This window comes from Ranitomeya imitator, chromosome 1 (genome assembly GCF_032444005.1).
Source record: "Ranitomeya imitator isolate aRanImi1 chromosome 1, aRanImi1.pri, whole genome shotgun sequence".
NCBI classification, from domain to species: Eukaryota; Metazoa; Chordata; class Amphibia; order Anura; family Dendrobatidae; genus Ranitomeya; species Ranitomeya imitator.
Window position 1 is genome coordinate 690,485,274 of NC_091282.1, and position 15,158 is coordinate 690,500,431.

The window sequence follows — 15,158 nt, forward strand, 5'->3', positions numbered from 1 at the left end:
TGACGTCACAAGGTGGGTGGGCGAGTGTCAGGGCAACCAATCCAACGCGTTTCGAAGGAAGCACTCCTTCGTCAGGGCTGGAGTTCCCTGCAGGACCCGTCCTAATATAGCCTACGCCCCCCTGATTGAGACCTGCCCCTATAGCTCACGGATAGTAACATAGACGTGCTTAATTGGGTAATAGACTATACTGTGACGTGTGATAGGCATGTATATCAGGCCACAATTGGATCAGGTAGATAGCAATTATACAAGTGAAGCTAAAAGCGGGTCTGTGCCAAAAATAGCTGCTAGGTAGTACGGACATCCGTGGCATGATTACCTACATAGTGTCTGTACGTGGCCATGAACTGTCATAGGGACCTAACTAGAGGAGGAACAAGGAGAGGGGAAAAGAAGGGATGGGAAAGGGTTACGGGGGATAAATACACAGGGATTAATAAGAAGTAGGTTTAGGTAATAATTTATTTTTGTTTTTATACAACTAAAAACCGTACACATCTAAGAGGCCAGGTGGACATACACCTGGTTCCATTCTAAGATTCATTACGAAAATTGGTTAAAATATTAATAAAAAGATTAAGAAATTTTTTGAAAAAATTTTTTGAATCCAACTGTAAACTTACATTGTTCATCGTGGTCTACAAGACCACCATGGGATACTACATGTAGGTCTATGACTACGTGTCTGTGGATTATTTAAGTAAACTGTCTCATACTGAGCTGATTTAATGTAAGTGTATGTTTGTATGCTAAGCAGAACCTCGGCACTATCAGTTATTAACAGACAAGTCATTACCCCGCTAGGATCAGGAGTGTTTTAGCATACACACAGCTCTGAGGCACAGCCAGATTATTGAACCTGATACTTTAAACAGAGCGTACCCTGTTCTGTTTCCTTTGGTGTAAGCGTTGCTGTAGTGCATGCACCAGTAGTACCACTCCATAAGCGCAGGTGATCTATCGATATATTTTATATTGCTTCATTCCAGACAGGGTATAGCACAGACCCTGCCATCTCACCAGCAGCTCCACTTCCCCTTTCTCAACTCCCCCACCCTTATCTAGTCCCCTCTCTTCCCTATTGTTCTGTCAGCACAGTGCCAGTGTATAATACTTCTATGTGTGTAACACATTTCTTAACTTTACTTGAACTTAATATGTATTATAGTCTTATTACTCATGAGCATTGGTGTTAAAAAAAAAATGTGTAGAAAAATATCTTGCACGTTAATTAAGGAATGTCAGTTGTCCATAAATATCTATTGGCCTTAACCATATTAGGCACGTGTGACAGTGGGTGGTTCGATACATAAAAATACCTGTGGATAACCATCTGTAAGCCCTAACCACTTTAGTAGTTTGCTTTATTTTAAAATTATTTTCCATTCCCCCTATACAGCTAATCCACATATCTGTTTTTTACTTTACTTCCTGCAACGGTTCATTTGCAAATGGGACATCACTAGGGAATAGCCCTGCAGTCACTTGCCTACCGGTTTTATAACCCTTCCACCACCTTTGAACCTCGAAACAGAATTTCATCAGTAAGGCGGCAATGCGGTCACTTACCACAGTCTTTGTCACCGCCATCCCCTGATGGCACCTCAAATCAATCGTGGTGATGGAGGCCAGGAGAAGTGACTGCAGCTTTTTTCACCACCACCCCACACTTTCAGTCTGTACTGCCACACTAGTGTCAAAGCCACTTCATTCACTGAAATGGTTCATCATCAAGATGCGGTACTGCCGTCACTTACCCTGCTTCTATCACCGTCACCTGATGACGTTTCATTTCAGTGAATGAGACAGCATTGAGAGAAATGTGATGGCGGTAAAATAAGGCGGTTGTCACCCCTCTCTGCCACCATCACCACTATTGATTTGGGATGACATCAGGGAAGTCGTCCTGTTTCAGGGGAAGCTGCCAAGAAATGACTGCAGGGGCATCCTCCTGTGACGTCCCATTGAGACCCAAAAGTCACAAGAGGTAAAGTAGCAAAACAGATAGAGGGATTACCAGGGTAGGGAATTTTACAAGAAAGCAAATTGCAAATGTAATTAGAGCTTACAGATATGTATTTCTAAACAGCATTATAGGTATTGGACAACCCCTTTAATATGTCCATCTGCATTAAGCTGGTATTTTTTATACTAAATTTTCGTAATGGGATTTCCTTCTGCAGGAAACTGATGATTACAGATACTTTGACCCCAAGATGCTACGTGGAAATGACAGGTGATGAGCATATGCATACCTTTTGTCGACTGCTTGTAACTAGTGATGCGCGAACATGCTTGGATAAGGTGTTATCCGAGCATGCTCGGGTACTAACCGAGTGACTTTGGCGTGTTTGAAAAATGTTTGCGTCCCCGCACCTGCATGTCTCATGGCTGTTTGACACCCGCAAAATATGCATGGATTGTCTAGCAAACAGACAATCCCACCATGTGTTGCAGCTGTTGAACAGCTATGAGACATGCAGGTTCGGGGACTCAAACATATTTTTCAAACACGCCAAAGTCACTTGGTTAGTACCCGAGCAAGCTCGGATAACACCTTATCCCAGCACGTTCGCGCATCATTACATGTAACCTAAACTATTGATATTCTGTTTTGTTTTTTACTTTTTGTTTTTGTTTTTAAATGAAATAATTTTGAAATGAAATAATCTTACATACAATTGTGTTTTCTTGGAAAAATTGCCTTAACTTGACCAAACAATTTTTTTGTGTTTAAAATAGTTCTATACCAAGGAACAAAAATCCCTTTCAGGAGGTAAGTATAATGACAGCAGGGTCACATGGAAATGTAAAAAGTTTTCAGTGTTGGGTAGATTATTAACCACCTCTGCTCTATAATTTAATGTTTTCGCATCTTTGCAATTAGTCAAAGTAAATAAGATGTTTGTTTTGTTTTAGTTTGGTGGCAATGCTATTTACTGTTACATTTCCTAGCTGCACTTATACTCACATCCCATAAAAGTATATTCATGTGCCTGGGAGATACAAATATACCTGGTAACCTTTCAGCGTTCTGCAGGAAAAACTATTAGAATTAGTCCTCTACAATAAAAAACAGGCAGAAGCTGCCCAATATTTAGAGAACATTCGCAGCTCATGAAATATGAGACTATTTTTATTTCCGATTTATTAGTGGTGTTTATGGAACACAGCGTCTCCTTCTGAATTTCACCCTGCACAGTGCCATAAGTGTCGAGGCGAGCTACTGGCACCGCTCCTCATGCAGTTCCCCATACAGGCGCTTTTTGTGATCAGTGGAGATCCCGGTGGTCCTAGCATTAGGCCATCACTTGTCATGACTTAAAAAACACTTATGTGCCTGAGCCCATGCACACTCGTTAGTAATGCCACCATGCCCCTGTTGCGACGGCCATTTGTTACTGGATCATTTCTACCCGTGCACATGTTGCAATGTCATAAATCTGAGTCTATTCTAATGTTTGCTACACCAGTGCCTAAAGGTACCGTCACATATAACGATATCGTTAACGATATCGTTGCTTTTTGTGACGTAGCAACGATATCATTAACGAAATCGTTCTGTGTGACAGCGACCAACGATCAGGCCCCTGCTGGGAGATCGTTGGTCGCTGGGGAAAGTCCAGGACTTTATTTCGTCGCTGGACTTCCCGCAGACATCGCTGAATCGGCGTGTGTGACACCGATCCAGCGATGTCTTCACTGGTAACCAGGGTAAACATCGGGTAACTAAGCGCAGGGCCGCGCTTAGTAAACCGATGTTTACCCTGGTTACCATTGTAAATGTAAAAAAAAACAAACACCGCTGTGCTTTACGGCCGGCGCTCAGTCAGTGCGGGAAGCTGAAGGCGAGGGATGTGACCAGACACCGGAATGTAAGTATGTAGTGTTTGTTTTTTTTACATTTACAATGGTAACCAGGGTAAACATCGGGTTACTAAGTGAGATCGTTGGTCGCTGGAGAGCTGTCTGTGTGACAGCTCTCCAGCGACCAAACGGCGACGCTGCAGCGATCGGCATCGTTGTCTAGATCGCTGCAGCGTCGCTAAATGTGACGGTACCTTTAGACTTGTAGCATTTGGTGAAAGTAATTAACAAGAATGTATTGTGTTTTGTGCAGGCCATTGTATTTGTGGTAGGAGGAGGGAACTACATTGAGTATCAGAACCTAGTGGACTACATAAAGGTAACCTGAGAGCCTCTTTTTTTTATCATGCTTTTAAAAGGGCATTCTCATCTCTAAGATCATATCCCAATATGTAGTAGATGTAGTAATAATGATATTAGCAAATGCCTCCAATTAGAAATGTAGTATAGTTCTTCTAATTCACTATGTCGCTTACTCCATGTGCAGGGCATTGTAGTAGCTTAGGAATCCATGGTTAAGACCACTAATAAGTATCTGTCACTATATGAGTGGTCAAAACTATGGATTCCTAAGCTACTACAATGCCCTGCACATGGGGTAAGCGACATAGTGAATCAGAAGAACTATACTACATTTCTAATTGGGGGTATTTGCTTATTTTGTTAATATTCCACATACTATATATTGGGATAGCATATTGGAGATTGGAATACCGCACTAACTTTGTGGTCATTGGTCTTTTAATTGTAGATATAGATTTCTTTTTGTTTTCCTCAGTTTTCTCACATTCTGTTTATCACTTCAGAATACTCTTCACTTCTTTGTCTGTATGTTATTTTTTATATTTACTATCCCTTGTTTGACAGCTGTATTCTGCTGTACCTCTTCATCATTCCGTGGTTCTTCTCCTGCATTTTCACTATTCTTTCCATCTTTTTCTTTCCTTCATTGTAACCTTTTCTTGGACAGCTCCTTCTCAAGCAGATACTTTGGCTGATTGACATGTAGACACTCTTTCCCAAAAAAATAAATTTCATGGTTGGCATCTGGCTCTGATTTTGCTTTGTTCTTGGATCTTCCTGCCGATTGCTAATGTTGGTCTTTCCTTTGCTACCTGCTGCATAGAATTTATTTGCATGGTCAGCTCTTCAGAACGCTTCACAGGGCCATTTTTGCTAATTCTAATATATTCATTTTCTCTTTAACCCTTTGACTGAGAGTGGATCGAAAAATTGGGACACCTAAACAATACACCTCTTAGCTTTAAGCCTAGGTCAACTCTTGAAAATCAACCCCATAGTATTAACATTAACCTTCCTCACAAGACTAGTAACATTTTCCTGGCATTTGCTAAACTCTGGTTCATCTATCAAATGCCAGATAGAAAACTGTGGTTCATCACTGCAGTGAACATGTTTCCCCTGCTCCACAGTCCAGTGGCAACTACGTTTACTCACTCGGCATTGTGCTTGGTGATGTAAGACTTGAATTAGGCTGCTCGGCTATTGAAACCCATGCCATGTTTTTGTGCTGATAATGCCGGAGGTGGTTTGAACCCTCCAGCTAATAAGTTAGCAGAGGGTTGATGACTTTTATGCACTATGCTCCTCAATGTCCATCAATCCTATTCTGTAATTTTAACAGGGTTCTCCTTTGGAGATAGTAGCTTTTGGTTCCTAAACAATTCTACTTTTCAATAATATCACTCACACTTCTTGGAATATTTAATGGAGAAGAGATTTATGAACTGACTTAGGACGCCACCGATGTAACATCACAGGACCACGCTGGTATCAGAGAACGCTTTACGAGTCATTCTTTCACAAAGTTTAGTAAAGACAGACGGCACGGAGACAGGATGGAATTTATAAATCTGTGTCCATGGGACTGAATGGGAAACCTGAATTGTGTGTTCCCATACATTTGGTCATGTAGGACCGCTGCTGTTTCCTTCTTCCATATTTTAGCCTTTGCATTTCATGTGTTTGTTAAACTTTCTTCTTTCCCGTGTTCTCTTCCCAGACCAAACAAGCAAAGCACATTCTCTACGGCTGCACCGAGCTCTTCAACGCTGCACAGTTTGTTAAGCAGGTAATCTAGCAAGTGCCCCCCCACCCCTGAGACAGTTTTTTTTTGTAATGTTTATTCTTTTTATATCATTATTAATAAAGTATATCTTTTATATGGGGTTTTTTCTATACATTAGTCTGTAATTTTATTTAACATGGGCAGCCTACAGGTGACAGATGCATCCGAAAACAGACATTTTTTAAACCGATAAGTCGTGAGCTTTTCAATACCTTTTCTTTATCGCCTCTCATTGGGGGACACAGGAACCATGGGGTGTATGCTGCTGCCACTAGGAGGCTGACACTATGCAAATAAAAAAGTTAGCTCCTCCTCTGCAGTGTACACCCCACCGACTGGCATTATACTCTTCAGTTTAGCTTAGTGTCAGTAGGAGGTGGACACGGGTCTTTCATTAGACCCTTATCTACCTCTATGTGCGTCGCTTCCTTTACAGGTTTCCCGGAGGGATACAGGGTGAACAGTCACACCTGTAGTCCCACAAGGCGGACTATGAGTACGGTGTGTACTGCCACCCCGTATCCTCATAGATCCCTCTCCAGGACCAAGAGCCTAGCACACAAGCGTGCTCAGAAGTCCGGTCCTGGCTCCGTCACCCACCCACTCGCCCACCAGAGCCTGTCGGTTGAGGAGACGAGGACGTCCATCAGCTCCCTGGACGTCTCAACCCTTTTTCAAGGTTAGTACGCGTGGAATTTTTAGGTGAGTATATTCTCCCTTCCCCTCCCATCCCAGACCTTTGATAGGGTTCTTGTTAGGGGCTCCCTGGCGACTCGCTTACCCGGTCATCGCCTGTCTTTCGGTGGCGCGGCTGGTATTTCCACATTTCTTACCCTTTTCTGCAGGGGCCTTCTGCTCTCCAGCGCGGGGCCCCCCTTTTAGGCCACCGCGCTCTTTTCCCTGTGGCCAGCATTTCTTCCACGACAGCTCTATGGCTGCCGTACGCTCCTTCCGCGGCGCATTACCGGCGCTGCGGTTTTTACTCTGGGCACATCCTTTGCGCGGCAGCCCTGCAGGCGGTCGCGCCGCTTCTCGCTGCGGCGCTTTGCTCTGGCGCCGCAGGAGGTGTTTATCTGCGGCGCCCTTCTGTGACCTGCAGGCTGTCACGCCGCTTCTCCCTGCGGCGCATTGCTCTGGCGCCGCGGGAGGGTGTTGTCTGCGGCGCCCTTCAGCGGCCCCAGCCTCCCTCACGCCGCATTGTTTCCGGCGCTCTATTTCGGCGCCGCGGCCTTTTTTTTTCTCGGCCGCCGGTCCCTAATTTAGGCCCCGGCTTCGGCCGGGGCCTACTTCCGGTTGTCGGCTTTCTCCATTTCCGCTTCTGCGGGCGGGCTTTTTCCCGCCCGACATACTGCGCCCTGCCCACCGGCGCCTCTACGTCTGGCTCCGCCCCCCTTCCTCGTGGGACTCTCAGCTGGTGTGCGCCGCTTCACACAGCAAGCAGCCCTCGCAGCACCTCACGCAGCGCGCCACGCTCCTTCGCCCGCATCTTCTGTGGGCTCAGCATCGCAAGAATACAGCAACAAGTGGGACATCTTCCAGGACCGGGTCCGTGAGTAGCTGCACTGCAGACTGACACCCTTCTCTGCCCCACTGTCCCCTAACCCACTGGCATCTTCAGGGATCTCTCAAAATGTCTTCTAAAGGGGGCCGCTCTCGCCCCCCTACCTCTTCATCTTCTGCCTTAGTCACGTACTTTGCATGTTCGTCCTGTAACAGCAAACTTCCCTCAGGTCAGTCCTCTCCGCTGTGTCAGTCCTGCAGCAACCCGATTGTTCCCACCGCCCAGGATCCCCCGACTGTTCCGCCCGAGAGTGATCCCCCCATCCCAGGCTGGGCCGCCTCTCTGTCACAATCGGTGGCCGATTTAACACGGGTATCTCAAACCTTGGTGTCCGCGCTGGATCGGTTACCCCTGCAGACCCCTGCCGTGGCCAGCGGGTCGCAGGAACCGCCACCCGAGACCTCCTTGCCAAGCTACAAAAGGTCCAGACAGGAACGTCGGTCTGAGTCCTCTTCGCGTTCCATCTCGCCGCCCGGCCCTCCCCCGCGGTTGGTGTCGCACCGTTCCTCCTCCCCTGAGTCAGGCGAGGCTTTATCTGATGCGCCCTCAGAGGAGATTTCGGAGCTGGATCCTAGCCAAATCGCCACCATGAGTGAGTCGGTCCAGAACCTCATTCGGGCTATAAACCAAACCTGTGGCATTAAGGATCCCTCTATGGAACCCGCAGATCAGGCGGTTTCGTTTAGACGGGCCAAACCACCTTCAAAATTTTTTGCTCCTCATCCTGAATTCGAGGAAATCCTGGCCAGAGAGAGAGAGAATCCGACCAGACGTTTTCAGAGGGGAAAACGCCTGGGGGTGTTATATCCTTTTTCACCAGATCTTACCGCCAATTGGACGGTCTCTCCCTCGGTGGATCCCCCTGTTTCCAGGCTGTCCACCAACACGGTGCTTCCACTGTCCGGCGGAGCGTCTCTGAAGGATTCTAACGACAGAGTTATAGAATCCTTCGCGAAATCTGCCTTTGAAGCGGCTTCAGCAGCGCTATGCCCAGCCTTTGCTTCCACTTGGGCTTCAAAATCCATCTCAAAATGGGCCAAGGATCTACGGCGAGGTATCCTGGACGGGGCTCCTCCCGCGCAATTAGCGGAACTTGCCAACCAGATTTCCCACGCGGGTGAATACCTGGTTTCCGCCTCCCTGGATGTCGCCTCTTGTGCGGCTCAGGCTTCCAGCAATGCCGTTGCCATCCGCCGGACCGTTTGGCTCAAGGCCTGGCAGGCGGACTTGTCCTCCAAAAAGTCCCTCACTAGTCTGCCCTTCCAGGGCTCTCGTCTCTTTGGTTCCCAGCTGGACCAGATCATTAAGGACGCCACTGGGGGCACAAGTTCCCTTCTCCCCCAGGCTAAACCTCGTCGCCCTCCCCCTAGACGGCAGTTTCGCTCGTTTCGGCCTTTTCGTCGCTTCGCTGCATCAAACTCCTTTTCCCAGCAGCAACAGAGGCCACAGGCACGTCAAGAGAAGAAGGCGGTGTCCTTCAGGCCCACTCCGTCCTGGCGTCCTCGCTATTCCCAGGGTAGATCGTCCAGGCCCAGGACTGGAAGATCCACTTCCGCATGACTCTCGGCAAGACTCCAGCCCAACTCCCAGGTTGGGGGGCCGTCTTCTCCGTTTCAGGGACGTCTGGATTTCCGCAGTAGAGGATGCATGGGTCAGGGAAGTTGTATCCTCGGGATACAAAATAGAGTTCGCCTCCCGACCCAGGGATCGTTTCTTCCAATCTCGTCCTCCAAAAGATCCCGCTTTGTTTCCGGGCTTCTTCGCAGCCATCGCTTCTCTGCTAAAATCCGGGGTAATTGTTCCCGTCCCAGAAAAGGAACGGTACACGGGTTTCTACTCGAACCTCTTTGTGGTACCGAAAAAAGACGGCAAGGTTCGTCCCATTCTGGACCTCAAATTGCTGAACAGGAGGGTTCGCCTGAGACACTTCAGGATGGAATCCCTTCGTTCAGTAATTGCTTCCATGGAGGCTCAGGAATTTCTATGCTCTATAGATATCCAGGACGCCTACCTACATGTTCCAATATTTCCCGGACATCACCGTTTCCTGCGCTTTGCAGTGCAACAAGATCATTTTCAGTTCGTCGCCCTGCCGTTCGGTCTCGCAACCGCGCCAAGGGTGTTCACGAAAATCATGGCGGCGCTGATGGCCATTTTGAGGGTCAGAGGCTTGGTCCTGTTTCCATACCTCGACGACATCCTCATCAAGGCTCCGTCCTTTGCTCAGGCCCACGAAAGCTTGTCCATTGTTCTCGACACCTTATCCCGTTTCGGATGGCTGGTCAACCGGAAGAAGTCCTGCCTTATTCCTTCTCAGCGCATCATCTTTCTGGGCATGCTCTTCGACACTCGTCAGTCCAGAGTCTTCCTTCCCAAAGACAAGAGATCCACCCTTTGTCGGGACATACTCTTGCTCCAGGGTCCTCGGCCTCCCTCCCTCCGATCGGCCATGAAGGTTCTGGGGAGGATGGTAGCTACCTTGGAAGCGATTCCCTTCGCCCAATTCCATTCTCGACCCCTTCAGCAAGCCATTCTGTCTCAGTGGGACAGGTCGGTCTTCTCCCTGGATCGGCCGATCAGACTCTCCTTTCGGGTCAAGCGGTCTCTCAACTGGTGGCTGACGTCTCCTCTCATCTCCCAGGGCAGGTCCTTCCTTCCGGTTCACTGGCAGGTGGTGACAACGGATGCCAGCCTGATCGGCTGGGGTGCGGTTTTTCGCCACCTGACGGTTCAGGGCCGTTGGTCGACGCAGGAGTCTGCGCTGCCGATCAACGTCCTCGAAATTCGGGCCATCTTTCTGTCCCTCCGCCATTGGGAAAGGATCCTCAGGGGCCTTCCAGTCCGGATCCAGACGGACAACGCCACGGCTGTGGCATATGTCAACCATCAGGGGGGGACTCGGAGCTCCTTGGCCCTTGCCGAGGTATCCAAGATCCTCCTTTGGGCAGAGGCAACGGTTCCGGTGATATCCGCGGTGCATATCCCCGGCGTAGAAAACTGGGCCGCCGACTTCCTCAGCCGCGAGGGTCTCGCGGCAGGGGAATGGTCCCTGCATCCGGAGGTCTTCCATCAGATTTGTCTTCGATGGGGAACTCCGGATGTGGATCTCACGGCGTCTCGAATCAACAGGAAGGTTCCGCAATTCGTCTCCAGGTCCCGCGATCCTCTCGCAGTGGGCGTCGATGCTCTGGCCATTCCTTGGTCACAGTTCGAGCTGCCCTACCTGTTCCCACCCCTTCCATTACTTCCCAAACTGTTGAAGAAGATCAAAGCGGAAGGGGTGACGGTCATCCTGATCGCCCCGGATTGGCCCAGGAGAGCTTGGTTCGCGGAGCTCGTCAACCTTCTCGCGGACGCTCCCTGGTGCCTTCCAGACAGGCCCGATCTGCTGTCCCAGGGTCCGATCTGCCACCCGAATTCTCGGTCGCTCAGTTTAACGGCGTGGCTGTTGAGACCGCGGTTCTAAGAGCGTCCGGCCTTTCGGACCGGGTGATTCACACCATGATTCAGGCTCGGAAGCCTTCGTCTTCCAGGATCTACTACCGCACCTGGAAGGCCTACTTCCGTTGGTGCGAGTCCAACCGCGTGCCGCCTATGGTTTTTTCTCTGCCTTCTCTTTTGGCCTTCCTTCAGGCAGGACTGGATTCGGGCCTGGCTCTTAGTTCCCTGAAGGGTCAGGTCTCTGCGCTTTCCATCCTCTTTCAGAAGACCTTGGCCTCTCGGCCACAGATTAAGACCTTCTTTCAGGGGGTAGCCCACGCCGTCCCGCCGTTCAGGGCCCCTGTGGAGGCTTGGGACCTAAACCTGGTACTGGACGTTTTGAAGGTTTCTCCCTTTGAACCTCTTAGGGAGATTCCTCTATCAGTTTTATCTTGGAAGGTGGCCTTTCTTGTGGCCATCACGTCCATTCGCCGCGTTTCCGAGCTGGCGGCACTGTCTTGCCGCCCTCCGTTTTTGGTCATTCACCAGGACAAGGTGGTCTTCCGACCTCCACCTTCTTTTCTTCCTAAGGTGGTTTCCACCTCAACGAGGACATCGTTCTACCTTCCTTTTGTCCAGCTCCGACTCATCCTCTGGAGCGATCGTTGAACAAGCTAGACCTAGTCAGGGCAGTGAGGATTTATCTGGATAGAACATCCTCTTTCCGGAAGACGGATTCTTTTTTCGTCATTCCTGATGGCACACGCAGAGGCCAGCCGGCTTCTAAAGCGACTATTGCTCGCTGGATCAGAACGGCAATTTTAGAGGCTTACCGGGTCAAGAACAGAGTGCCCCCTCCTGGGATTAAGGCTCACTCTACCCGGGCAGTCGGCGCCTCCTGGGCGGTGCACCACAGGGCTTCCGCCCTACAGCTTTGCAAAGCGGCAACTTGGTCTTCCATCCACACGTTCGCCAAATTTTACAAGGTCCATACCTACGCATCGGCGGACGCCAGCCTAGGCAGAAGGATCCTGCAGGCGGCAGTGGTGAGTCCTCTGACCTGATGGAAGTCTGTTTTCCCGCCCTTGGGACTGCTTTGGGACGTCCCATGGTTCCTGTGTCCCCCAATGAGAGGCGATAAAGAAAACAGGATTTTTGGTTGCTTACCGTAAAATCTGTTTCTTGAAGCCTCCATTGGGGGACACAGCACCCTCCCAATGTTTTCTGTTGTTATCTGTTCTATGACTGTTCTCACGTTACAGTTCTCAAGTTTGTGGTTATGGTTTTTCAACCTTGTTTCATTATCTCCTACTGCTTTCTCACTAACTGAAGAGTATAATGCCAGTCGGTGGGGTGTACACTGCAGAGGAGGAGCTAACTTTTTTATTTGCATAGTGTCAGCCTCCTAGTGGCAGCAGCATACACCCCATGGTTCCTGTGTCCCCCAATGGAGGCTTCAAGAAACAGATTTTACGGTAAGCAACCAAAAATCCTGTTTTTGTGACGTATGTGGTGAATGTAGACTGCCATTGTTGGGCATCCATCACCTCTCCTGGATAATGTGTAGGTTGGGATTTTTTAAGGTTTGTAGATTAGTAAGAGAGAGGAAAAACAGGTTGGGAGGAAGAGTATATTGTGGTAAAGCAGTTGTCCCTCTATGGTGGACAACAAAGCGACCCTAAAGCTGTGGACAATGCAGGCGCCCCATAAAGGCACGAAGAATACACCATGGGGGTTTAGCACAAATGAGCGCCTCTTTCTTATATGTGACACCTTTAATTTGTAGTGCAGCAATACTGTACATTAAAGTGAGCTGTATTCCTATCCAGTAAGTGAAGAAAGAAAGGTATTATTATGTTCTTACCCGCACACGTTGCTATGTGGCCTCTAAGAACAAAGGCTGAAACAGTGGGAATCTCGGGAACATCTAGTTAAAGTTGACTGCTCAGACATAATAAGTAATTGTTCATCCTGTTCGCTGCACTATCATCTTACATGTGTTAATGTTTTATCCCTCAGTACTGCTTTTTCATTACTTGTCTTCATAATATCATGTACAATTCTGTTTTTGATGAATTCAATAATTTTTGTTTTCCCTTTTCCCCTTCCAGTTGTCTCATCTTGGACAAAAGTAAGAGTCGTCCGTGGCCACATTACAGTCCTCTGTGGTGTCTGTGAACTAAACCCCTGAGACTAAAGATATGGACCATACTTGTACAGTTCTACTAATCCATCACTGACATCAGGATCTGCAAGTCTGGAAGAACGGTGAAACTACTCCCCACAGATGTCTATTGTATGCTACACATATGACTTGCCGGGTTTTCTACCAACTCCATTTATTTAAATATGTTGGAGGTGTCCAGCCTCTGTATCTAGGCATTAATACAATCTCTGTTCACAGAGATCATTTCCAAATAAAACAAAAAATTTATAATTTTATAAAGCAAAGCATAATTTATGTTTACAGTCGATATATTTAACTGGATCAGGATTCGAGGCCAACACGGCAAAATTGTGGGGGCCCTTACAAAAGCATCAACTATCCAAACCCTGTATCGTAATCTGTGTGAAAAGAAAGTAGGTCTTTCTACACATTTCTTGGGGTGCCTTGATATGAGTCGTAGGCCTGTACAGTGTGACTGACTTAAGTTCCACAGAATGTTGGTCAGGTAATTTAACAATGGATGACAACAGAGCTGATAATTTAGCAATAAAATGGATCAGTGAGAGCATTAACTGCACCATCTTTTACCTGATATACTATACAAATGGAGGGAAAGACCAAAAAAAATGCTGAATGACCACTTGGTTACTGCCATTTATTTTCTTTTTTATACCATGTCTACTAGAAAAAAAATAAAGGAAAGCAAAACCAAGCTGATGTGTAAATGTAGTCTCTGAAATTTGTATTTTTAAAGACGTTCTAAAGAATATAATAAAATGGCCCATGTCACTTAATACAAAAGGCAACTTGTCCTATTCACATGTCACCTATTCAGCCTGTAGTCTGAAGGAACACTGCTTCTGAGACCAGTGTCTCAACTGACAGACGACTAGTATCGAAAGCACAAACACAGAAGCTGTCGAAGACGTGTGTGATGGGAAAAGAAATTAATCTTCGCTGCTGACTGAGCACAAAGGATTTTTTCCTCTGCGCTCAGTCAGCCGAGAAGATTTCCTCTCCCACCGTACATTTTTCTCGCAGCTCTTGTATGTGTGCCTACGATACTGGTCTTCTGACAGTTGAGACATCGGTTTCTGGAGTTGTGCTTCTTCAGACTGTAGTCCTTACTGACTCGTCACTAGGATGGGCTGTCGTTTGAATTATGAGGTGAGGGCCTTTTTATTACATTTTTGGGGCACCCTTTAAAAGTCTTTTGTAGGATAAAATAATTTAGAAAGGAGAATTCTAATGATCGCCGAGATGTGCTGTAACCGTGGAACAGATGCATGCTTCATGGTTCTTTAATTAATTTTTTAGGTTGGACACATCTAATCTTGCTTAGCAATTATTATTGAAAATATGAAATGCAGCCGCAACACATACGGGGATTGCCTGTTTGTTAGACAGCCGCAACACATGCGGGGTTTGCCTAACAGATACTTGGAAAAAACGTGAGCATGCTCAGATAACATGTTATCTGAGCACGTTCGCTCATCACTAGTTGGCACTTGTTGCAGAAAATGAAGTATTTCTCCCAAAAAATGATTTCAAGTTACACATGTTTTGTTATACACATTTATTTCCTTTGTGTGTATTGAAACAACATAGAGGAAAAAAAGGCAAAGTTTACATGGTTTCACGTAAAACCCCAAAAGTGGGTATTTAAATGAGGATGGTCCAGGCTGATTGGCGTGATTGCTGAGACATCTGTGCCTCCTCTCTGCTTCTAAACACAATCTTCTAGCTCTGATTGATGTTGACGACACTTGCTGCATCATCCACATAATGCAAAGAAATCTTGCACCTGCGTAGTAGCATTGCAGGCCTGCACACTTTGCTCTGTCCTACTGTGGGCAGAGCAAAGCACATTATTGTGTATGCGGTGAAATATATCATGTAATCAGATATCAGATGAAAGTGCGCGGGTGAGCAATGCTACTACGTCGCTACAAGTTTTCGTTGTGCTATGTGGATGACCCAGGACGGGTCATCAACATCAATCAGAGATGGAGGACTGTTTAGGAGTAGAGAGAATGCACAGACGCACTGGA

The 15,158-nt window shown here is 47.4% G+C and overlaps 1 protein-coding gene across 1 annotated transcript in view; it reads left to right on the forward strand.

The window, feature by feature from the left end:
• Positions 1-13,819, forward strand: part of SCFD1 (sec1 family domain containing 1) — a 172,256-nt gene extending 158,437 nt beyond the window's left edge. The window contains exons 21-25 of the mRNA XM_069730265.1: positions 2,187-2,239; positions 2,746-2,779; positions 4,124-4,189; positions 5,894-5,962; positions 13,052-13,819. Coding sequence (XP_069586366.1) covers positions 2,187-2,239; positions 2,746-2,779; positions 4,124-4,189; positions 5,894-5,962; positions 13,052-13,075 — 246 coding nt within the window. The 3' untranslated portion in view covers positions 13,076-13,819. The remainder of the gene's footprint in view (positions 1-2,186; positions 2,240-2,745; positions 2,780-4,123; positions 4,190-5,893; positions 5,963-13,051) is intronic.
• Positions 13,820-15,158: the final 1,339 nt, after the last annotated feature.